Source organism: Rhopalosiphum maidis, chromosome 2 (assembly GCF_003676215.2).
Source record: "Rhopalosiphum maidis isolate BTI-1 chromosome 2, ASM367621v3, whole genome shotgun sequence".
Classification (NCBI taxonomy): Eukaryota; Metazoa; Arthropoda; class Insecta; order Hemiptera; family Aphididae; genus Rhopalosiphum; species Rhopalosiphum maidis.
In genome coordinates this window covers 56,660,619-56,686,840 of record NC_040878.1, presented here as the reverse complement: position 1 = coordinate 56,686,840, position 26,222 = coordinate 56,660,619, and the positions used below count along the sequence as shown (strand labels likewise).

The 26,222-nt window shown below is 29.1% G+C and overlaps 4 protein-coding genes across 5 annotated transcripts; 2 read left to right on the top strand and 2 right to left on the bottom strand.

Moving 5' to 3' along the window:
* The first annotated feature begins 817 nt into the window (after window positions 1-817).
* On the top strand, window positions 818-4,848 carry LOC113552779 (RNA-binding protein with serine-rich domain 1). Its single transcript, XM_026955704.1, has 7 exons — window positions 818-911; window positions 974-1,023; window positions 1,710-1,832; window positions 1,894-2,052; window positions 2,151-2,276; window positions 4,039-4,283; window positions 4,348-4,848. Exons 2-7 carry the CDS (start codon window positions 1,007-1,009, stop codon window positions 4,611-4,613), a joined length of 936 nt encoding a protein of 311 aa, XP_026811505.1. The 5' UTR covers window positions 818-911; window positions 974-1,006; the 3' UTR covers window positions 4,614-4,848.
* Window positions 4,849-5,846: 998 nt separating this feature from the next.
* Window positions 5,847-7,944, bottom strand: LOC113554686 (ileal sodium/bile acid cotransporter-like). Its single transcript, XM_026958640.1, has 6 exons — window positions 7,467-7,944; window positions 7,152-7,381; window positions 6,906-7,080; window positions 6,426-6,688; window positions 6,175-6,361; window positions 5,847-6,114 (listed from the first exon to the last, which is right to left on the bottom strand). The coding sequence occupies exons 1-6, from the start codon at window positions 7,807-7,809 to the stop codon at window positions 5,927-5,929; spliced, it is 1,386 nt and encodes a 461-aa protein (XP_026814441.1). The 5' UTR covers window positions 7,810-7,944; the 3' UTR covers window positions 5,847-5,926.
* Window positions 7,945-8,232: 288 nt separating this feature from the next.
* LOC113554684 (rootletin) lies at window positions 8,233-24,853 on the top strand. 2 transcript variants are annotated; one of them, XM_026958636.1, is made up of 24 exons: window positions 8,233-8,481; window positions 15,080-15,114; window positions 15,632-15,868; window positions 16,197-16,469; window positions 16,547-16,704; window positions 16,766-17,141; window positions 17,203-17,349; window positions 17,409-17,942; window positions 18,075-18,372; window positions 19,137-19,435; window positions 19,831-20,025; window positions 20,090-20,266; window positions 20,336-20,518; window positions 20,592-20,784; window positions 20,860-21,219; window positions 21,282-21,712; window positions 21,793-22,186; window positions 22,539-22,831; window positions 22,893-23,180; window positions 23,257-23,469; window positions 23,651-23,932; window positions 23,991-24,208; window positions 24,275-24,398; window positions 24,465-24,853. In XM_026958636.1, exons 3-24 carry the CDS (start codon window positions 15,650-15,652, stop codon window positions 24,672-24,674), a joined length of 5,865 nt encoding a protein of 1,954 aa, XP_026814437.1. In that variant the 5' UTR covers window positions 8,233-8,481; window positions 15,080-15,114; window positions 15,632-15,649; the 3' UTR covers window positions 24,675-24,853. The 2 variants fall into 2 exon arrangements, with proteins under 2 accessions (XP_026814437.1, XP_026814438.1); XM_026958637.1 differs by lacking the exon at window positions 15,632-15,868 and having other exon boundaries at window positions 8,293-8,481; window positions 24,465-24,825.
* On the bottom strand, window positions 11,365-13,403 carry LOC113554685. Its single transcript, XM_026958639.1, is given in 2 exon segments — window positions 11,365-11,838; window positions 11,840-13,403. Coding segments are annotated over 2 exon segments (1,650 nt in total). The 5' UTR covers window positions 13,217-13,403; the 3' UTR covers window positions 11,365-11,565.
* Window positions 24,854-26,222: the final 1,369 nt, after the last annotated feature.

Below are 26,222 nucleotides of genomic sequence, written 5' to 3'. Positions count from 1 at the left end.
GGCCAATATTGACGAGTATAAAAAATACAAATACTAATTAATCAAATAGACAATAGAATATAAAAATGACATAAAACGACCTGACGGCGTATGGATCGGGGCGGTCACGCAGAACACCACTCCACCGATTATAACCTGAACACCAAACTGGAATCTGGAGACTGCGACGGATTCTTCAAGTCGGCACATTCTCCAAGTGCAAGCAATTGGCTGATAGATAAATACGTATTACGTTGCACAATCGCGGATTTAACCGCGTGGTACGCAATCAATAGGAGGAGGATGTATAACAATACAAGATGAATATATTGTATATTATATCTACGGTGGGTCCGGCTCGTAAATGCCGACAACACAGTTGAACAGTCAAACCGACAGCACGTAATATATATAAAAATATGAATTACCTACTGCCAAATAACGGAACTTATTGGCCGCGGCGTTATTAGGGCGGTGAAACCGGCTCGAGAAGATTCGCCACCCGTTGTACGGTCTAGGCCAGTCTAGGGAGATTATCTAATCGGGATGTGACGTGATAATAGATTCGCGTTCGAACAATACTGTTATCATATTACGAGTACTTATGTCTTATACCAAATTTAGTTAATAATAAATCCATAATAATTTAAATTTTCGCTCCAAATGTAAAGACCAATCACAGGGTTTTATTTCATGTGCAGGTTGGTAATATCACAGAACAATATTATGCTATCCGGGAATGGTACCATTATTAAGTTGCTAGACCTTATAATCTATGACCATGGTATGAATTGTATAAACACTGTGTTATCACTAAATGTTTAATGAAAATGACTGACTGTTAGCCGCCGCACGCCTGAACCGCCGACTGCTGAGTACGTCCTGCCTACAACAAACGTCTGTAAACACAACTTTAGTATTCATTTTGTGGCGTAAGTTTTTTTTTTGTCGCTGAATGTTTTTTATGAATTAAGTTACTGATAAAATTGTCTAGTTCTGCGTTGGAAACCCTTTAGCGGTCACCGCGATGGTTGTTTCTGATTTGTAAGTATGCTCAAATTTCATGTAATCATGTGTTAGTGTTATATTATATCCGGTCATGTCGGTCTTGTTGTAAGATAACAAAATCAATTATACGTGGCTCCCCTTAAGCCTGAATAAAGTATAAACAACTTTTAAAATAGACGTTCTAATTAATTTGATTTAAAGTAGAATTAAATATCTAATTGCTAAAACCTGAAAATATATATAATATGTATAATATATTATTGCATGAAGTCTTCCAAATTATTTGTAAATAATAATTCAAATCAAATAGAAACCAACATTATTTCCATTTCTGTAACTAAAAAATTGCAAGACCATTTTCAAGTTGAAACCTTAATTAATGATTAGTAAAGCATTTACTTTTATGGATAAACTTACTAACTTTTCAATTCCATAACAATTATCTATTCATCTAATATATTTTACCAACGATTAACAGTATATTTCATGATGTATTGTTTTTAGTTCTTAATATCTTATAATAGTTTACTTCTACTATATATCTTTATGAATAGGATAATTATTTAACATAAATAATACCCATTTACTTTTTCTCAAGTATTTAAATTGCTTATTATTTTACATAATAAAAGTATAAATTAGCATTCATTTTTATAAGTTTCAATTATTTATAATTTATAATTATTATTATCTTATTAATGTTGATTTATAAATTTCTATAGGTCTAAGAATCGAAAAGAAAAAATGGAAGGTGATCATTCGGATAAGGAAAATAAAAGAGAAGAACAAAATATAAAAAAGAAAAAACGTGCTCGTTCATCAAGCAGTGGCTCCAGTAGTAGTCGGTATGAATTCATATTTTTATGTTAGATTTATTATAAATTAATTTTAAAATGTTTTATTTAGTTCTTCTTCAAGCAGCTCTCGCTCTGGTAGTGGTTCTTCAGGATCTAGTAGCCGTTCAAGTTCAAGCAGTTCTGGTTCCAGTTCACGTTCTAGCTCTAGTTCGTCAAGTTCAACTAGTTCTTCTGGTTCTTCTACTGGCCGAGCTAAAACAAAAACTAAGTGAGTTATAATTATTATTATTTCATGATATTATAAATGATTTTATCATATTGAAGTAGAGATTTTTATAAATATAATTAAATTCAAATCAATTCAAGGCAACCAAGATTGAAAAGTGGCAGTAAAACAAAGAGTAGAAGCCGCAGTCCAAGAAAATCAAGACGTGATGATGAGGAAAAAGTTAAAAAAGCTGAAAGCAAAACTAGAACTTCTAGAAAATCAAGGTAATAAATAATAATCTTAAATTAAAATAAATTTTACATTATTCTTTAAGAAGAGTAGAATTTTACTTCTTAAAAATAAAATAGGAATTTTGATTATATTTTTCATAGTTTTCCATTACACTTGTACTTTTGATTTAATTAAAATTTGTTAAATTCATAAATTAAAATACACAAGTATATCCATGAATTTTAGTAGGTCATTAGTCACTAAACTAAAAATTTAATTAATTAGTACATTACTAAATTTAACCATAATTTTATTGACTATTTGTTATTTATTATAACTTTCATATAATATTGAAAACATATATTTTAATGCATTCTCAGTCCGTGTACACCATTCATATGTATTTAAATAACTATATACTGTAGAAAATCTTAATTTTTCATTTGTAAATATAAATTATTTAATTTAGCTAATATTTACTTTAGGCACATAAGTATAATAATTATTAGGATGACCCTTATTTTACGATATTGGATTTTTTCCAGTCTTACCCCCTAAATTAGTTCCAATACATGTACAAATTAAGTATACAAAATTTCAAGTCGATCGGTTAAGATTAACCTGTGCCCCCTAGCCCCTAAAGTTCAAAAACATATTTTTGTTCAAATAACCACAGTTTTTAAAATCTTTCATTAATTTCTCGTTGTAATTGTTTTTTATAAAAATACAAGTAAGATATTATTTATAGTAAATGAAATTTTCTATAATTTTTATTCAATACACTTTTTTGATTAACGTAATATTTTTTTATATATTCGGTATGAAACATACAAATTTATAAATGACGAAATAATTAAATAATATTATTACAAAATATCATATAAACGTACTTGTTATTAAAAAAAAATAGTCTCGATAGTTCATGAGTAATTAGTACTTAAATTTGTTAAAAAAAAAAAATTATAATGGTTTTAAAACAGTACTTTTTAAAATATTCGGGTATTTACGGCGATAATCTTTGACAACTTGAAGTGAAGCACCTATTGTTTTTGCTCCTTATTTTTTATTAAGACTATTATATCCTCCATGAGCTTAACCCCTTTTCTGCCTTAACATTTGTAGCACAAAGTTTATTTACAATTTCAAGACCTTTTTGAAAGTCTTCATTTTCATCCCATATTGATGGGTGTTGGTCCAAGAATGATGTTGATATTCGTAATTGCGAAAAAAATGAACTAGATTCAACGTAAATAAAATCATTTATTTCTTTTTTCGTGATTTGAGCTATTTCATTTGGTGAAAAAATGATTCGTTTATTGATTTCAGAATTTAAGTTATTTAGTTATTTAGAATCAACCATTTTAATATTTAATTCAATTGTTAAATGAGGATAAAAAAACGCAACACCAATGCAGTTTTAGGTGCTAAATACCACAAGTGTCCACATAGCTTTTTTAGAGTTGATCGAGGAATGTTTTTATGTGTTATTTTATAATCAATGAGACTTTTTAATAATTGTAAACCTTGAATTGGAGCTAAAGAGGCAATAGGTACACAAAACCGTGCTTTAATATACAACCGAATTAGAAATATACAAATTATAAGAATTGAGTTTTCTTAATTTTTTTTTAATTTTGAACTTTAGGGGTTTGGGGGGCACGGGTTAATCTTAACTGATCGACTTGAAATTTTGTATATTTAATTTTTATATATATTGGAACTAATTTAGGATATTAGACGGAAATAAATATTACATTGAAAAATCACCTATATGATGTTGATACCCTAATAATTATAGTTATGATATAATTTTAGATCTGGTAGTCCAAAACGACGTAAGAAGGAAAGATCACCAACTCCAAAACCATGTCGTATTCATGTTGGTCGTTTAACTCGGAATATTACTAAGGAACATATTCAAGAAATATTTTCTGATTTTGGAACAATAAAAGAAGTAGATGTACCTCTAGATCGATTTAATAAATTATGTAAAGGATTTTCTTATATTGAGTACTCCACGCCGGAAGAAGCTGAAAATGCCATGAAACATATGGATGGAGGTAAGCATTATATTTATTCGAAGATCTCCAATTATAATTATAAATAATTTACCTTAAATCATAGGTCAAATTGATGGACAAGAAATAACTTGTGCACCAGTGTTATTACCACGTCCAGCTATTCGTAGAAGTCCTATCCGCCGTGGTGGTTGGGGCGGTGGTGGTGGTGGTGGGGGTGGTGGAGGACGCCGAAGAAGTCCACCTCGATACAGGCGTAGATCACCAATGCCTATTAAACGGCGTTCTCCTCGTCCACGTAGAATGAGGTCTCGTTCGAGATCTCCAAGAAGGCGTAAGCACAGTCGTTCTGGATCAAGCAGCTCACCTTAAATTCCAATTTAGTGTAATAACTTTTCCGTGGTTAAAAACAAAACAACTTAAAATAAACAGTTTATTATTTTTTTTTTATATACATTATTACTCTAGTAACTATTTCAAATTAAGACGCTAGATTTTGGTAATTTTTTTTAGAATTTTGACATCAATATATCATTATATAAATACTTATTTATCTTATATTTATACTTTAATATCTTGTTATAATTTACTAAATATAATGGTGATCTAGTATTTTATAAAATAAAGGTAACTAATATTAAGCTTAAGTAATTTTTTTTTTGTGTTTGTGTTTTTAAATTTAAAATACATTTTGTAATTTACCAGACAAAGTTGAAACTATCAAAAGTTTAACTGAATTTATTATAAATAATCCAAATTTATTGATAGGTTTAAAAGAGCTATTATTTAATATTTTTTATTACTTTTTTTCAAGTCCTATACATAATTATAGCCTTATTAAAAATAAAAAAATATTTTTAGAACAACATTGCAGTATTTGCTGTAATACTATTTCCAATATCCACATACAATAATTTATATTCAATATTAGGTTAAACTACTCTTCAAATTTTTATTATTTGTGACTACATGATACATTACTAGTGTTGGGGAGTAAAAGGTATAATAATAATGAAATGTACCTAAAATCAATATAATTTATATTAGTTTTAAAAGCTTAGAATTATACTAAGTGTTAATTAATGGAAGGTACAGTTAATTCTCAACTCACGGGTTAGGTTAACCTAAGATGTTTTATATTAATTCCTTTTATGGTTGGATCAACTGAAACTTAAAAATGTAGGTTCATTCTTTTGTGTAGTTGATATTTATCAATTAATTTACATAATCCAATACAAAATAAATATTAATCAAAACTAGAATTGGAAAACGCATGAATATTTTTTTTAATGAAGTGTACAATTTAACTGTATGTGTTGAATTATGATTTAACTTTATTCTAAAAAGTATTGATTCATTTAATAATACATTTTTAAATTTCTTACACCAAACCGTTTTTGAATTTTAAAATAAATTAATTTACTATTGTAATTTGTAATATTGTATTATTGTTTCAATTTGTCTCAACATCAAATATAATGTTTAAATATATAATGCTTTTTTTTGTCAAAAATTGCAAGACAATTACTTTTTTATGGAATAAAATTTACTAGTGTTATTTTATAAAATATTAAACAGAAATTTTTATTATAAAAAAAAACATTTATAATCCATAAACACAAGATAAAATATTAACAGAGTAACTATAACATTGTTTGATATTATAATAGTCTTATTAGTAATATTCATGCTAGTTTATTTTCATGCTCAGAATTTGCTGGTGGAACTTCTTCACATTCTCTTTTGTTTAACATTGATTCAGTGGCTGGATCTTGAATATTAACTATTCCATCTTTTTTTCCAAAACACTTTTTTATTATAAAAGCGATTAGTAAGGGTATGGGGGTCATTAATGCAACAGCAACTGGTATAACTAAAATAAATAACAGTTTGATATATAAATTTAAACTATTTAAAAACAAATTGATATTACCAGTCGTTATATCTGCGGCTGGCTGTCCCAGAGAAAATTTTAACATGAATATGGCAATACCAGTGTTCTGTATACCAGATTCAACTGTCATGGAAACTATGTCAGGTGTAGGTAGACATGCTAAGATAGATGTTATTAATCCTATCAAATAACCTGTCCATGGTATTACTGCACCAGCTAAAATTATCTAAAATGTAAAATACATTGAAAATTTAATAATTTAACAATGCAAACTAAAATTCAATACTCACTTTCCAAGAAAAAATTTTGAACAGGTACAAGTTAGTGACTGTGGCAAAGATAATTATAAATATTATCAAACAGCTAGACAATGGTTTCAGTATACGTGTCATAACTCGACTAACTCTGGGCATAAAACGCTGAATACAATAACCAATACACAAAGGAATAATTAATGCAATAATAGAGAATCCAATTCGGGAATAAGGAACAGGCATTTCACCCACAGAAAAGATACGTTTACCGAGAAACACAATCCAAAATGGTATCATTACTGCAAAATAAAAATATGTTTTTTAAATTAATAAACACAAGCAACTAATGCAATAAACATCTATTTAATTTTAATTTTATTCATCCCCCTCAATTTAAACATTTTGTAACTCAACATTATATTATATCAGCATAACAGTATATATATATATATATATATATGATTCAATAATAAAAATAATAGTTAATGTGTTTCTAAGGCTACTAAAAATACATACTAAATGATTCCAAAGTTCCAATGGTTGTCAGGACAATGCTAAGATTAATATTTCCATCTAGAAGAAGGGACCATACACTAGATGCACCTCCTCCAGGACTTATTCCCGTAAAAAACAAGCCCAATTGCATTGAAACTGAATTTGGGAATATTAGCTTAGCATAAAAAAAACTTAACTGAAATAAAATAAAATATGTATTGATTACTCTTATATGTTGAAATCTTAACTTAGTTAAAACTAACTTACTATTGGTAAGATAAGGAACTGAGCAAAAAATGAAACTGCAGGAGCGATTGGTTTTCTAACCGACAGTTTAAGTTGTTCTACATCTAGAGCACATCCTAAGTTAATAAATATAATAGTCATCAAAACAGCAACACAAATGACAAATATCTTATCAATCAGTTGTGGTTTACGAATTACTTTGATGTTCATGTGAACATCGCTTGAATTTAAAACAAAATATGTATTATTTTCTGCAAAAATGTTAAAACAGTTCAGTTAGTAAAAACATAATTATAAAAAGTACTTCTAATATTGACATATTTTATTCTAACTCACCTAATTTTACTACTTGAAAGTACAATTTTGTGTACCCAAGAAACTCAGAAGTTAAATTAAAAGAATTTTTCCACGAATTTGACGGAATAGTATTATTTTGTGGTAATTCAAAATAATGCCTACTAGGATATGCTACATCCTCATCAGAACTAATTACTTGAAGATAAAAATCTTCGTTCTCCCAGGATGCATTTGTCTGTGCGTAGAATACTATTTTTGTACAGCTGCCCATTTCCAACTCTCTGTCTGTATTGTTAAAAGTGAAAATCCAATCGTTGGCAGCTATTGAAGTTGTAAAACATGTTGCCACAAACAAATTTAATAAAAATGCAGTACGTAACATGATGGCATATAAATTTTAATAAGTAAAAACAAAAAATATTATTTTAACATTGGTCGAGTAATGAACACAATCACTGAGAGTTATGGGCTAGATAAATTTCAAGTGAATCCATTGTTGTATATTAAATTAATTAAATTATAATTCAAAACATTTAATTTTTTAATAATAGATTAATTATTATTGGTCCTGTCTAAAAGCTTTAAACATTGAGATAAAACATGCGATTTTAATTTTTAATTATCTTAAATCGTTATTCTTTATCAAAATATAAATACACATTTGACATAAGACATTACTATTTATTACACCAAATTTTACGAATTAAATTGTTATATATAGGTTTATGTTACAAGTTACAACTTGTTAGGTAATCTGCATTCTAAAGACCAAATGACTGATTTTATGATAACTGAATAGAGATTGATAGTACCATGATAACCGACATTCGACAAATGAAAATATAACGCAAATAATATTACGATTTACGAGTTGTTTATTATTTTTCAAATACAATTAAAAAATTATTTTCAGAAACTCAAATTGCTTATTAAACATTGTTTCATTGCCACGATGATCAATCACCAATAGTATTCAGTTTTGTTGTGACGAATGTTTGATTTGAATATGATTTTATCAAATATCTAATTGAAAATGGGATTAACTTTAGAAGTAGTAAGTGTGTTCTATTTTGAATTTAACATAACATAAATTATAAATAATATAATGTATTGTATTAAAATCATAAAAGTTATAGATAATATATAATTATGTTTTATAGTTTATGGTATTGATTTAAATATAGGAAGGTATTATACCTATCCATAATTATTAATAAATGAATAATGATAATTTTTATTGTAACATATTGATAATATTCAGTTATACACAATTTCCAATATTTCCACGTCTTTAATTAAATAAATTTGATTATTATACATTTTTCGACATAAATATTTAATTAAGTTAATTTTTTAGACTTCAGTTGTGAAAGTTTTAGATCTCTCTACTTTTGATAATCCAACGATTATTAATTTTTAATATGGTCAATTCCTTCTATAGACTTATTTTGTTAATGATAAGGTATAAAAAATGTTGACCCATCGCACATATTTTTAGATTATAATGATTTGTATTTAATTGTTATCCTATAGTTATTTAAATTTTAAAATATTTGTTTATCAATTAATTGTTGAAATGACAAAAAATAGTCATAGTACAAAAAGTATAGACAAGGGATCTACATTATTATTCAAAATATAATTTGTCAACTGGTTTATTCATTTATGCTATTGTAGGATAGTGTAACGACTATTTTGTCTTTTTTTTTATTTTTTAACTAAACATAATGTTTACATTTCATAGGGACTCTCTCTCATATTAAATAAACCATTTATCTATATTTAAGTATTTTAGTATGTTGTTCCAATTTTCAATAATTTGTGTAAATTTGTTGGTTATAAACTCAATTAATGATTAATATAGTTAATATTTCAAGTTAACTATTTATAGTGCGGCGCCAGGATTTTTTTCTAGATAGATCCGATTGGGAGGCCAACAATTGTTAGGTAGGGCCACAAAAAAATAAAAATGTGTGTATTATAATGTCTAAGGTTAGGCCAGTGGTAGAGCCACTGGTAAGGCCAGGCATTTTCAAATAGGGGCATAGCCCTACCTTGCCTGTCACTGGTGCTGCCACTGACTATTTAAATATAGATAGTTTTTATAATCCAACAAATTCATATTTAAAAAAAAGTAAATTATACATAAATATTTTTTTTCATTATTATTGTTATTTATTAATTTATTTATATTACAATAATAATTTCTATAGAAGTTTTGTACATTAAGTAATTAGTAATTTCAAAAACTAAATGATAACAATAAAATTTAAATAGGTTAATTTAAAATTACTCAGCAGTAGTAACATTTAACAGCTATAGAAATATAATATAATTATTATTATGTGAGTTTACCTATATATATATAAAACATTAAACTATAATTTTTTTTATGTACATTCAATTATTTAAACAGAAGAATATAAGATAAGATAAATAATAAATATATAATGTTGAAATATAGTTTGTGTAATTGCATATAATATTTCCATTATCTCACAGAATAATGGTTTTTGTCGGCTAATTTTTGATTAATTTTTAAATCAATAATCTAGTTGGTTACTATGACAATTGTTTTTGTTTTTGTTTATATAATTGAGTACATTAAAAAATACATGTGGCATGTGTACACAAAATTAATTTTATAATTTTTTTATTAAACAACTTTTGAACTTATTGAAATAATATGTTTTAAAGAAATTTTAAGCAATTGGAAATTCAGAATTAAATTAGGTTATTATGTAACATATTATTAAAATAGATTTTCTGTTATTACTTTTTAAAACTAACATGATTACTAAAATATAAAAGTAATAAGTAGTTTAGTTTATAAAATTTAAAATATTAATTATTTTATTTGCTTGGTTACTTATTACTTTATTACCTAATATACAATTTATATATTACATAAATTAACCTAATATTTTAGAACTCAAGATAAATAATATTTTGGTATTTTTATTTTGTTAAATTTCTGTATATTTACATTTTAAGAAATCCGAATTGTAAATGTTACATGTTGAAGTGACTATGAATTTCGTTTTCTATGACCCATATCATCATAACGACCGTGTAGTATAATTCGCTTCACTGGATTTATTCCGTAACAGGTACTTCCTTGCACCAAATCTTTTTTATACATTATATTAAACAGGTACCTCACCAAATATATATATACCTACTATAAATTCATGATTTACCCCATAACACAGTTCCTTATAGGTAATACTAATAATATGTTTTGCGTTCCTGGCAACTAACTACTGGAGTATATTGCATAAAAATAAGTTTGCGTACTACGTGTTTTCAATTCTGTGAAATAAGCTAATATTATAATTTATAAGAAATATACATAAAAAAAAAATCAGATTATGTACCTCTACAACGTCAACATATTTTAATACAACGATAAATTAAATTGTGTTATTGCATGTATATATATTTATTATATATGTATAGGTTAACATACCTATGTTAAGTAGCGGTCCAATATGTGATCTACAAAAACAAAAAATATTCTTCTTGTACTTAAATACTTTCTATAGTTTCATTGAATAATATACATTCTAAAGGCCATAAATTCGGTAAATATTGACCAAATGACACATCTGATTAGTATAATAAGTAAAAAAATAACTAATAACACGATTAACTATATAATTCGCATTTCTGCAGTATTTCGAATTATAAAGTACTATATATTATCTACCTACAATTCTGACTGTGAATTAAATATTATGTTTGGTTTTATTGTGAATTCTTTAATTTGTGTTCTCTGTACAGCAAGAGAACACTTTGTTCCTCGACGAAAGTGGGTTTTCTTCGGTACAGATTACAGATAGCAGGTTGTCGAGTAGGAACACGAAGAATTTGCGTGTTCTTTCGCTGGACAGAATAAGGACATGATTTTTGACCTGACCAATGACTAACGAGGTGGTGACTTTAGCAGTGGATGTTATCTATAGATCACAATAATATCATAAAATATGTTATTATACATCGCATCATAATAATATATCAGACCAAACGGTTTTGATAAATTTTAATTGTCGGCACAACATAACCGAATATTGGACCTCTACCGAACATCACAAAAGCGAAAAATAATTTACAAATTTTGTACACGTGCCGCCGTGTATTAAAACGTGGTGTATCTGTTTTTCTGGGCCGACGATGACAATATCGTCGTCTCGTCCAGTGCGGTGTTTATGCGGTCCACGATCATCTGCAGACTGTAGTGGGCGAAAAACGGCAGTGGGTCCCAATACGTGAATACCATTTCACGTTCCATGACCACCGTGCGCACGAGACGCTTGATCGACTGGACTGTGATCATCCGGGTGACCGTCTCGTAGAGCAGCGACGTAGCGTAATACCGGTCCGTCGTTTCGGTAACGAGCTCGGTGGACGACAGGTGTGGCGCCGTTGGCGTCCACACCCGCATGTGCGGCCGTAACACCGTTTGAACGGTACGCGTGAGGCGGCGGCGAACACTGCATGACGCGTTCGAAATTGCTGTAGTACAACGCGTATGTGATGGGAACGCCGACGTGACATCCCAGCGGTACGACCTTCCGGGACGGCGACACGCATACCCTGAACGACAGATAGCCGTCGAACCGCACTGGGACGGCTGACAAGAACCGTGCGGTCCAGTCGTCGATCAGCGCATTTCGGTCTGTAACTCGGCCGTCGTGCGCGGTGCACGTCACGTTGCACACCACCCGGCCCGCCTGCACCGTGGTGCACGTCGTGTAGTACGACCCGAGGCAGTGCTGGACCAACAGCCACGGGCGATCGTCGGACACGGGGCCGGGCAGTCGCAGCGACTTCCTGGCGGCCGGCAGCTGCAGGCTGTACGCCGTCTTGCATCCGGACTGGCCCACGTTGACGATGAAGTGTCGGTCGGCCCTGAACGACAAATTGTCGTACAGCTTGATAACGTCGTCTTTTGAGCACACGAGTAGGTGCTTGGGCACCGGTAGACCCACCTCCTCGCACAAACGGAACACCTCAGACAGGTCGTTGAGTAACGCGACACCGTCCAGCCCTGGAGTCCAGCACCGACACCCTAGCAGTTCCAGGTGTGGCTTGGCCACCGCGTCGTAGTACGCCGATACGGTAGCGCCGGTGGGTACGTAAACGTCCACCCGTTCCTTCTCGACGATCGCCCTCAGCGCGTCCACGTACTGCACGCAGTTGTCCTCGTTGGGCCCGGGCACGGTGTAGTGGACGTCGGCCGCCACCGAGAACGAGCTCAGCTCCGCTCGGCCGTCAATCTCGCACACGATCACCCGGGCGCCCGCCTTGTGGAAGTTTCTGGCCAAGTGCAGCGCCTGTACCGTGCTGCCGCCGTTTATCAGCACGGTACACTGGCCCCGGCGCCGTCGCCTGTTCGGGCTCGTGGTGCACAGCCTCAAGACGCACTTGGACACGACCAGTGGTACCCTGGCACACTTCCAGGCGCACCGCACCCACAGGCACAGGCACAGCGACGGAACTCGTACCAGCAGCACATTCACCCACGTCAGACCGAACAGTATGTTGGCCACAGTCCAGAAAAACGTTGAGGCGTACCCGTGGATCGTACCGGCCGTCACGTTCTGCGGCTGCAGCAGGCGACCCGGCGGCGGAGACGTGCGCCTGTCGAGCAGGTAAAAGGTCGACTTTGAGCGTTTGAAGCTGTGCGACGGCGAGACGGCCGGCGAGGACGGATAGCTGTCCGTACCTGAACCGTTGCACCGGTAGCGGTCGTCGGAAATGGGCACTTGGCGAACCGTGTCCGGCATCGTGAACTAACGAACGATCACTGTTGGAACTGACGAAGAGACTTGGTTCTCGGCGTTCAGTGGTCAAAGTTCCTCAGACCGTCGTTATCAAAGTTTTATCGGTTTTTTTCCCGTACGGTTCGCTCATTCTCAACCTTTGATTTGTTTAGCGCTTAACGTAATTAAATGGTGTTTAAAAATAATAATAATAATTTTAATAACGGTTTATCTAATTATGATTTTCACACGTATCATCAAAATAATTATATAAATGAACGAATTGTCTTAATAAGCCTTAGTTTGATATGTACATAATGATGATAATAGTATATTATACTGTTGTATACAAATAAATTATATGTATATATATATATATATATATATATATATACGTTGAACTGTAATATATATGTATATGAGAATATCCGTCGTCTCTTCCTCATTCACAAACTTTTTATCATAACACATATAGACTGTGTTGTTCAAAGGTATATTATTGTATATAATATTATTATTATACACAAGAACTATAGAGGTCAAGTACGTTCTATATAGAATGGCTTGCATAGGTTGCATTCGCTACAACCGTGTTTAATTGTTTTACTTAAACGTGATGTCTGTCTATTGTACACCTTGATGTTGTGTTTAGAAACATATGATGAAGACACTAAAAGAAATACGAATATTAAGTAATATTAAAATTACAAATTAATTGCAGGAGTATAAATATTATTGTAGTTTGAACTTTAACTTGCCTAATTATTGTTGTTTTTTAATAAGCATTTTTATTGATAAAATTAGTAGTAATAACGTTATGGATATGAATAAGTAATAGTTAAATAGATAAACTATTTATAGAAAATAAAAAAAATAAATCTATTTAACACATAATTTGATAACATTGTCATTATATATAACCATAGTATACGTTTATTTATTTGTTTAAAAGGATTCAAAATTAATAGGTTTTTTTTTAAATTTAATACATTTGTGCTTGTTTAGTGGTGTTCATTTTTCATTAACTTTTTGTCAGTTTATAAATAAATAAAAAAATAAAAATTAGTTTAATAGTATAAAACTTTAATTGATATTAAGGCTGGGTAAAGTTAATACATTTGTCCATTGTAATTAAACAATAATTATTTTAGTTAAATAAGAAAAAAATAATAACAAACAAGTTATTAAATAAATAATAATACTTTCCAACATATATGCAAAAAGTTATTAATTTGGAATTAAGTTGAAACATAAATATGTCCTTATGTAAATACATATATATTTTATCCGTTTTAAATATTATCCAATTTCATTATTGTTATTTGATTTCATTTATATATTATTTAAAATTTCAAAGCATTCGATCATAAAATTCAAATTTGGGACAGGTGCTTTATTAGTTTTACTCTCAAATTTCGTCAGAACGGCCTCTTATAAGTATTTAACATTTAGGTGAATGGAGTAGTGACCAACATTTTTCAGGGTACTACTGTATCCCTCTACTCCACTCACCTATTCTTCAAATATTTATATTACTTGTATATTAATCGTCCAAAAATATTTATATAATGAAGTACTTCAAAAAATATTCTAATTTAGAAGGATAAATTAATAATGCACGTCGTCACTTAAAAAAGAGAAAAAATGATTTAGAAGATCTCATTGACGATGACAAATATCTTGACTGTTAAAATGAAAACATAAAACTATAATTCAGTTGTTGATTTAGTAAATTTAAATTACAAAAATCCTATTATCTCAACTAGTATTTGGTTCATATTCGTTAAATATTTATATTGATTATTGGTACTTTGATTTTATGCATAATATTATATAATAATTATTAATAATATTATTAATCTTCTGCGTTATTTTTATTTGTTTTAGTTAATTTTTGGCGTTAATATGGATCATCGACCAAGGTAAAATATTTTAAAATATTCGTAGCTAAAATAATCTTTAAAATAGCACATTGAATTATGCATTCATTTTTGTTACCTATACTTAGTATTAACACCACATTAACATTTACTACCGGTGGTTTGTTTTCACATATAATTTTTTTTTATTTTACTTATTGTTGCACGCGTAATGCAATTTCTCAATGCTTTATAATCGCTTCCTGCTGTCAACTTTCAAAACTTTTGTGATTAATATAATGTCTGAAAGGCTAAAACCATTTCACCCACATTTTTGCTCCGAGTTAAAAATAAATAAACAGTGCCAGTATGATTTTACGAGTTAACCTATCACGTTTAGTTTTAAACGCCATCGTAACATAATAATAAAAATACCGAAATTATCTGATCATATAATCACCCTCATTTATTACCCATCATATTTCACCCCAAAATAAAACAATCAATGACAGAAAAACGTTATGATTTAATACCGTGCCGAAATATGCATCAGTCATGCAATCCGTAACTCCGCCTTTAGGTTTTACTGTCGTGTGTCATGGAATCAGAAGTGTCACGTGACGAGAGCAATTTGTCTCCGTATCTGTCGGCGAGATCACGGTTACCCCTTTGCCTACCCGAAGACGCCAACATGGAGATGGCACTGGCACCTGAATCCCCAAAAATTGAACAACAGTCGCAAAAGACACTCGTTGTTGAGGTGGTGTCCCTGAGGCCGATTGATAAATTCCGCAGGGCCGTTGCTAAAATGCCTAGGGTAAGTAATTATTTCCAAAAATCTTTTTTTATGTTCAACGGCCATTCGATTAAAATAAAATGCAAGTTCCATCGCGTTTTATATTTACGGAAGTATTTTGGATTTATTCGCTTACTTACCTTTTAAGTTTATCTAGTGATAAATCAATTATAAACTTTATTTAATCAGATTTACAAAACTTTTTTAGAGTGACGGTGAAACTTTTGAATGAAACATTTTTAGTAGATATAACTATTGGTACCTCGTACTTTTTCAACATTATTTAGCAATGAAATGTGTTAAAATTTTTTTTTTTATATTCAATTTTTATTTTAAAATATCCAATTAGTTCTCCAAGAAAGAAACCGCTACACCAGGGAAATCCAGAAACGTTCCAAAATTGGGCACTGAAGGTATAGTTCGATTGGATGGAGGGCGTACTAGTCTAAGATTACCAACAAATCGTTTACAAAAAACCGAACAGCCAATGGATTTAGCTCGGGAGAATCAGGCTTTGCACGAGCGCCTGCGGGAGGAAGCAGCTCGATATGATAGACGATTGGATACATATAAATTGGCGCAACAAAGACAAGCCGTCCTTGTTAGCAGACTCCAAGCAAAGGTCGGTATTTTTGATTTTACATTATCAACACTTTTAGTGTTAATAGTGTTATTAAATGTATTACTTTTGATTTTCAGGTAATGCAGTATAGAGAACGGTGTTCTGAGTTGGAAAGGGAGATGCGAAATAGTATTCCAGCAATTGATAATGTTAGAAGTTATCGTGATTCAGTTAGAGATTATCAATCAATGGACTTAGATTCTGCAATACGTGCTTTAGAACAAGAACGATCTAAGTAAAATTATTTTTATTTTTTTTTAATTGATAGTCAATACATATTCTGTTTAAAATTTTAGATCTGAAAAAATTATGGAACTAAACTCGACGCTTAGAGAACAATTAGATGATGCTCAAACAAGTAATGAAACATTATCTACAGATTTGCAAAAGTTAACTAGTGATTGGGAAAAAATGAGAGATGAAATGAATGCGAAAGAAGATGAGTGGAAAGAAGAAGAACAAATGTTTAATGAGTATTGTTCATTAGAACATGGTCGAATGATGAGTCTTTGGCAGGATGTAGCACAAGTAAAACGGATGTTCACTGATATGAAATCATCAACTCAACAAGATCTTAATAAACTTCGAGGTGAACTTTCTTTAGCATCAAATGACATGGTTACTACTTGCAGTGGCTTAGTGAATGCTGTTAAAAGATCGACATATACTGAAGTACAGTACTTACCAAAAATATTATAAACTATACACCACTCTTATTTCTATTATATTTTAGGAAAAACAATATGAAAATTTGTTAAAAGAAAATACAACATTACAAAATAAAGTAGAAAAACTGCAAAACGATTATGATACTGTATGCTCACAGTTGCGACAAAAAGAAATGCATTTGGAAGATCTTAAAACTAGTCTTTCTGAATTTGTCAGTATTACTATTTAAAATTATTTAACTGTTTTATTAAACTATATTTTACATTACAGGAAGACAAATGTATGGATTCTAATAAAAATGAAAAAGAAGCAGACAATTTACGAATCGATGTTGATGTATTGATGTCCGGAATGCAGGAAATAGTTAAAGTGCTACAGCAAGATAAAGAAATTCTTGGTGATTTAATTAGACCTTTGGCTCCACCACATGTTCATCTTAGCACTGGAATTATTAAATCTGATACAAAATCAAAACCAGTATCTGCAACTAGTAACTTTGTTGATAGTACTTTGTCAGCCGTTCAGTCTGTTGTTTATAGATATCAATCAAACATTCATGAACTTCAAGTTCAATTATCATCTTGTGTTGATAAAATGTCTGAAACAAAAAAACATTGTGAACAATTAGAAATGTTAGAAAAAGAGTTACAAGTGAAAATTGAAGAACTGAGTAAAGAATTAGATGACTGTCGAAATGTTAATAACCAATTAGGCCATGAACGAGACTCACTTGCGGAAACACTCGAAAGATTACGAAATGAGGCTCAAGCATTACAACAGAACAGAATGCATGTTAGCGCTGTGGTAATAATTTTTTTTAAATATTTATATGTATTAGTTTTTATTATTATTTATTATTTTTTTTTTTTTATGTATAAATAATAACACACATCTAATAAGAAAATAAAAATAAAATATTTTTTTTTTAAATTTTAGGTTGAAAATATGAATTCTGATTATGATAAAATACAAAAAGCTAATAGTAAATTACAAAAATTAAATGATACCTTGGAAGATGAAAAAATGTTCCAACAAGGTGAAATAGATCGATTATTAAAGGAAATTGATATAAGAATGTTGTCAGAAAATGATGTACAAGACAGATGTAGTTGTTTAAAAGAAGAATTAATTAGTATCAAAGAAGAATTGAATCAAGTGTATTTGGATAAAGAACTTTTAGAACAACGATGTCTGGAACTTGAAATTTTGCAAGCTAAAATGGAAAAAAATAAAGGTAATTATTTAAAATATATTTATATATAGTAAACATTATTTTTAATAACATAAAATACAATCAATAGTATTTCTTGATTTTTAATTGTATAACTATATATTATATTATACTTATAATTAACTATAAACTAAAACAAAATGCAGGCCCAGACTAGGCCAGCAATCTACCGCAAAAATCTCGGTAGGCCGCTTAAAATAAGAGTAGATTAAGAGGTTTGATCATAATTTTATTTATTTATAAGAATAATAAATTAGTATAAATATGAGTAGAAGATATTATTGAATTGAATTATTAAACTAGAAATACTACTTGTACTAATATTAATTAAACATAGAATAACTATATTTATAATTAAATGTTAGATTGCGTCTATCTGGCCTTACACTTATGTAAGGTTGCACAATAAAACAAATTTAATCACTTATTAAAATGTATTTATGGTTAAAACAAGGTGACTAGTGTTTAAATATTTGAGAATAATTTTAACTGTAATAGACAAAATTCAATAAAATAATAATATTACTAATCAAGATCAGTAGCATATTATTAATTTGCTTAAATTATAAATTTGTCTTCAAATTTTCATACTCAAGCTAATGTTTTTCAATGATTCATCACTTATTGTAGAACAAAGTTGAAAATAGCCAGTTCTAAAGTATACTTAATAGTTAAATAATGAAATAGGTTAAAATTAACTTTCATAGATAATTTTGTTTTTAATTTTCAAATTTATTGTTATTTTTAATATTATAAAATTGCTTTAGGGGATCTTGAATCAGAGTTAGAAAAAATAGCATCAGATAGAACTGATTGTCATGAATCATTAGCTAAAGCTGAATCACTTCTTCTGGACGGGAACACAGAAAAAAAAAATTTACAAAAAGAACATGAAAAATTAATTGAAGATAAAAAAAATTTACAAGTGCAAGTAGATGATTTATCTAGTGATTTAGTTGCCCTCAGAAAAGAACTACTTCAAATGGAACAAGATAAGCAAGAATTAGAAAGTAAAAAGTCAAGTGCAACGGAAAAATGGAAATCAATATTGTTAGAAAAAGAAAAGGTACTCTAAAATAATGAATATTAATAAAATTTAAATTATTATATTACCCAAAAATTTTAAATTAAGTTTTAAATCAATCCAGACTATTTCAATTAAAATATAATTTAGCAATCATGATGCTAATGAAAATAAAATGTTGAAACCAATATATATTTGATTTTTTTGAAAATAATTAAATAAAAAAATTGTCTTTTTTTAACTTTTTTACCAAAACATTAAATTAGATTAAAATATTAAATGTGTGTAGTGCTTATCTCTATAAGTCTTAAAAAAAAAAAAAACTATGACATCTCCATTGTTTTAGGAGATATTACTATGGGTAAATCCTTACTGGACACCCTATATATTACTAACATTGTAACAAATATTAAATGTTCGACTAATTGTATATTTAGTTGGAGAATGAATTAGAAGAATTATTAAAAGATAGATCTCACTTAGAAGATCAGTTGGTAAATGAAAAGCATAAGAAACAATCACTTAATGAAGAGCTAATGCGACTAAATCAAAAAATTGATCATACAATAGAATCCAACTCTAGATTAAATAACCAACTTCAAAGTATTGTAAAAGAAAATGAAGAAAAACAGGTTAAGTTATTATTTTAAAGTTGTTCTATTAAGAAGAAAAAAATTAACCAATGATATTTTTCAGATTGCTCTTGATAGTTGTGCTAAGCAATTGGATAATTTAGAACGTCAATTATCTTCTCTTTGCGGAGAGAAAGAAAATCTCGAATCAATATTGTATGATGTTCAACATAATTTAGAAGTATCAGAAAATCGGTGTAAACAAACGGAAAAAGAAAAACAAGAATTACTAATAAAACAAGTACTTATATGATTAAAATATCTTGTATTGTAAACAATTATTTACTGTATTTTTTTTTTTTTTTTTTAGGAATCAATGAAGGGTGAAATATATCGCTTATGTAAAGACTTAGAAAGTTGTGAGCAAGCAGCAAATCATACTAAGTCTGAGCTCCTAAATCAATCTAGAACTCTGGAAATAGAATTCCAGCAAACAATTGAAGCATTGAAGAAACAAGCTGATGAAAATATTCAAAAATTATCTCATGAAAAGGTAGTTTAAATTTTAAATATCTTTCTTAAATTAAAAATTATTGTTAATTATTGTATTCATCCTTAATGTTTAGGAAACTCTTAAAATCAACTATGAAAGAAAAATTCAAGAAGATTTAAATAGATTGGGTAAAAACAAAAATTGTGAAATAGAAAAACTAAAACAAAAATTAGATATGTTGCAAAAAAATATTGATACAATAACACAACAACACGATGAAGCACTTTTGAGGGCTGAAAACGATAAACAACAAACTTTATTATTAGGTAAAATATTTATGCATTGTAAAACAAAAAATACACAATAATTGAATATTCAGTAATTTAAGTATTTAATTTTAGTTCATCGAGATCAAAAAGCTATTGTTAGTAAGTTAGAAAGTGTCAAAAAAGAATTAGAAGGAGAAAAAGAAAATTACGAACGCTCCCTGAGAGAAACACGAGGAAAATTAGAGAATGAAAAAAGTTCAGTGACATCATTACGAGAACAATTAGCAAAAATCAAGAATGAATTAAATGAATTTCGTATGCAGTCTGAAAGTGAAAAATGTCATTTGATTGGTCAAATAGATGAAATTCAAACGGAACGAGATAGACACATACAAGAATGCATGGAAATCAAATCTCAATTGTGTATGGCAGAAGACAAACTTGACAATTTCCAGACACATTTAAATGATATCAGTAGAAAATTAAAAGAATGTAAGTAAAATTTATGTGCATTTGAATTTTTACTTTTTACTCTATTTTTTTTTTCTTTGTAGCTGATTCAATAGCTGACCATACTCGAAAAGATTTGATGGAGACTAGGCGAAATTTGAATGAAACCAGTATTGAAAAAGAAAAATATCAAAATTCAAACAGGGAATTACGAGAACTTATTAAAAAATCTGAAACTGATAAACGTGAACAAGGCAGACACCTAGAAGACGCCTTACAAAAAATCACTACATTAGAAGATAAATGTAATCAAGTTGAAGCAGAGCGTGCTCGTTTAAATGCTGAATGCAAAGAAACATGCAGAAGACTTGAAGAAACTGAAAAGACATGTAAAGCTCTCCAAGAAGATCTTCAACGAGCAGCTGTAACAGGAGAATCTCGTAGAAATGAACAGAAACAACTGCAGACAAAGTTGGATGCTGAAACTGAAGAAAGAGAAAGAGCATGTGAACTTGTTCAACAACTTAGAAGAAAAGTAAAAAGCATTTATATATAAAACTAAAAATATCTACTATAGATAATAGTCTATAGTTATTAATGTTTATAATATTATAGGTAAACGAATTAGAGGGAATATTAGAGGGATATGAACAAGAAGTGATGAGGTTACGTCATCGTGTCGATGAAGATGAATTACGTTGGAAGAATCGTGAACAAGAATTACTTGATCGACTAGATGATGGATTAGGCCATGAACGGAAACTTGAAGATCAAAAACATAATTTAGAAGTTTGTTTGTCTGATCAAACTGTTCAAATCCAAGAACTCAAATGTAAATTGAGTGCATCCGAGAGCCGTCTTCGCTCAGCTGACACTCAACTTGGAGATTTGGAAAGGACTAAACGTGATGTGGAAAATCGTTTAAATACTATATGGTCTACTCTAAAACGAGTTACAGGCATGCAAGCTGATGGGTCTGTTAGAATAAGGAAATGGAGTCCAAGTAGAAGTAATAATATTTTTCATTAATATATTATTTAACACTTGATTCTTTATCTACACATAATTTTAATAATATATACATGTTAATTTGTAACATACCTACTATTTAAATTATAGTTATGATCTTAAAATAAACATTTTATATTATTATTATACTGTTTTGTATTTTTAATTTTAAATATAACTAATGAAATATATCCAACTAAAAAAATAAAATAAATTAACTGTAATTTGCTAATTAGTTACAAATATTATAGTTATATTATTACAAACATTAAATGATTCGGTGTATTATTTCAGTATACCTATAAATCTATTTTTAATATATGTAAATATATTAAAATTGTTTATAATTTTAGTCATGGAACAAGGTCCTGAACCAATTCGTATGGATGGAAAAATAGTAGATCCTGAAGTAGTTAAAAAGGGTGTAAGAAATCTGATGCAACAAGTAGCTCAAGTAGAGAGAGAAAAAGATGATTATAAATCTCAAATATCAAATATGAATAGGCAACTAGAAGAAATAGGAGATATTCATAAAAAAACCGATAGTAAATTGAATTCAACTATTCAAATATTAAGGAAACTTCAAGACGAAAAAGTTGAGCTAGAATCAAAGCTCGGGCAAAAACAATCTATACTCTTATCTCAAGTAAATATATTTATATTATTATTATTAATTTTTATTTTGTGCTGATTGAGATGCTTTATAGGCAGCAGAAATTAAAGAAAAAACAGAAGAAATTAAGAAAAATAAAGAAATATTGACAAGCCAAGAAACTCTCATGCATGCTGACAAAAATGAAAAGATGCAATTGAAAGAACGTTTAGAAAAGTTAAAACTTCATATGAGTCAACTTGAAGCAGAAAAAAGAAATTTACAAGATGAGTTAACTCAAACTGAATCAAAAGCTACAAAATTGGAAATACTTAGAATTGGCTTAGATGGAGATTTACAGCGGTTACAAATGATGTTGCAAGAAAAGGATAGTCATATACAAGTAATATCATTAATAAATCATTATTTATTTTTCTATTTATTATATAATATATATATATATATTATTTTGTCATTAGAAACTCGAAGAAAAACGTGAGAGTCATTCTAAAGCTTCTGCTGCACTCGAGGAAAGATGTGTTTCATTAACTGCTACTATTGAGCGTTTGAATGCTTCATTAACACATGCTACTGCTAATGAATGTGATTTAAAGGCTCAAATTCAAGCTCTTCAGCGATCTTTGCATGATGCTTCTATGAGTTCTGCTTCACATAGTGACAAATATAAACAAGTAAAGTTGTCATATTATTGCATACTAATTTGAGAATTATTATATTTCTGAAATTTCACATTATTTTAATCATGTATATCATATGATATATATAAAATTTGTATTATGTTTATTTTATCAAAAGAATAATAAAGGTGGCACATCGTGTTATGTAATATTAATTTTAATTTAATATTTTTAGTTGCAAAGAGCATTACAAAATTGTGAAAATGAAAAAAAAATTGCTATTGAACGTTTGGATGTAGCGCAACATAATTTAGCTGATTGTCGCCGTGATCAACAATCAGTGAATGAGTCTATGATTAGACTTCAGATGGATTTAGAAAACAAAGAAGTACAAAAATCTAATTTAGAAGCTCAATTGAGAGCTTTAGGAAATAAATCACTGCCAAGACAATCTAACAAAGACCTTTATGATGAAAGCTCAGATCTTAGATTTAAGTTACAATCACTCAATGATAAGGTATAATGAATAAAAACAAGTTAAATGATAAGTTATTAAAATTTAAATTATTGTTTAGGTTCGTATGCTAGAATCAGAGAAAAGGAGTTTGGAGAAAAAAGCTTTATCAAGAAGTAAAAGTTTTGAAAGAGTTGATTACGAAGGAAAATATAGTCATGGTGGACGCTTTACTGAAGAAAATAGAGATTTAAAAAGTAGATGTGATGAATTAGAAAGGAAATTATATGAAAAAGAAGTTGAATTAAAAAATCTTAAAATGTCTTCATCTGATTACAGGTAATTATATGGTAACATAATCTTAAATTAATTTAAAAAATGTATATCATATTTTTATTTTATTAGCTCAAATATACCTGTAAAACACACCGATTTAGAACGTTATCGTGCAGGACAATTGCAAGCTGAACGCATGTTAGAAGCTCGTGAACAATCGCATAGACAACAAATACATAGATTAGAGAATCAAGTAAAATAATTTTTAATTCGTAAAAAAAAATTATAATAATAATTGGCTAAATATATTGTGTATTAGGTTGCGATGCTAAGGGATCAGTTAATAGAAGAGACTAAAAGACGTCAAGCATATATAAACAAAACAACCAAAACCAACCGCGAGGCATTGGCACTGAGACAAGTTTTGGACAAGTCATTGTCTAAAATCGCCCAAGACCCATCGCCAGATGCTACTTTATTGAAACACGAAGCACGCACATTGCATCATGCCATTCCTTTGTCTAAGTAGTTTAATTACTAATTTGTATGTAATACATTTCTTGCAAAACTATATTTCTCATATAGTTTCTATAAAGTGCACTTTATAAACAATCATTTTAGTGAATATATTAAAACTATTGTAACTTTATAAAAATTCTCGTATAAATTTATTTATTACATTTGTTTTTAGAATATAATATATTTAATACTTTAAACTACTATTAGATTGTATTTATGGTGAAATAAACACTTTTTGCTATTATTTATTATCAATATTATTAATAATAATATTCAATATAACTTAATATATAAATGTCAAGAACGTATTATAATTATTAAATTATATAATTTAATGTTGTTACATAATATAATTTAGTATTTTGTTAAAATCATTATATTATACAGCTGAATTTCACATACATTTATTTTTATTTCTAAAACTTAAAAAAAAAATAGAAGTATTTTACAGATACTGACTAGAACCTAACAACTTCTTGACTAATTCATAGATTGTAATTGAGAAATGAGAATAAAAAAATAAAAAAACAAATAATACTTGAAAACCTGACATGGTCCATAGCCATAAATTTTACTGACATTAAATTATTATTAGTATTATTACCTACTAATCAACTTATTTGTTTATAATTTACATGTAAGGCAAGGACTTTTGATATTAAAGTTCAAGCACCTCACTTAATAAATTATTATTACATATATGTACTTGTAATTTGTGGGTGTTTTGGATATGGTCTAATACTCTAATTCAGAAATATGAAATCCTAATACTAAAATGTTCAATCTAAAAATTAATTATAAACGTCTGATTATTGCTATTTTTTAGTGTATAAACAATAATGTTGTAAAGAACGTAGAGAATGTCATAATTTGCAATTTTTAAGTATTTTAATTGTACTTACAATTGTAATTGCATAGGCATAATGTAACTAGGGTGGTGCTTGGGTGGGCTTTAGCCCTTCCAGAATTTTTGGGTAAATGTATGAGCTTATAAACTTATTACTATATTAATATTAACTTTATTTTTGCTAAGAATTAAAAAAAAATATAATGTTTCATATAAACGAATAATCGTTCAAATTAGTTGTAAACACTAATAGTAACTATAAATAATAATCTAATTAAAAAAAATTTGCTATAAAACATTTTTTAGGAATCTAGCCCCCCCCCTAACTTAAAGGACTAGTTATACCTATAATTTGAAATAATTATTTTATGAAGTTGTAGCCATACTTTTTGATGTCTACGTCAAATTAAAATCCACGTGAGATCAATGACAGCTGAAAATTAGCTACTTGGATTAGCTCTTTTTATTCACAAGAACAAACCAGTAAATCTAGATGAAGTTGTATTAAGAAAAATTGACTTTATTCTATATAACTATTATACTAATTTTTATTTTTTAACTACAGATATAAATACAATTTTAAAATTATTTTATTTTTAAAATGTTACTCAATAGAATACTCAATAATATGATAATATACACTATTATAATTTTATTCCAAGTTTCCCTTCCCCTCAAAAAAATGTATGTGGAACGACCCTGTATATACAT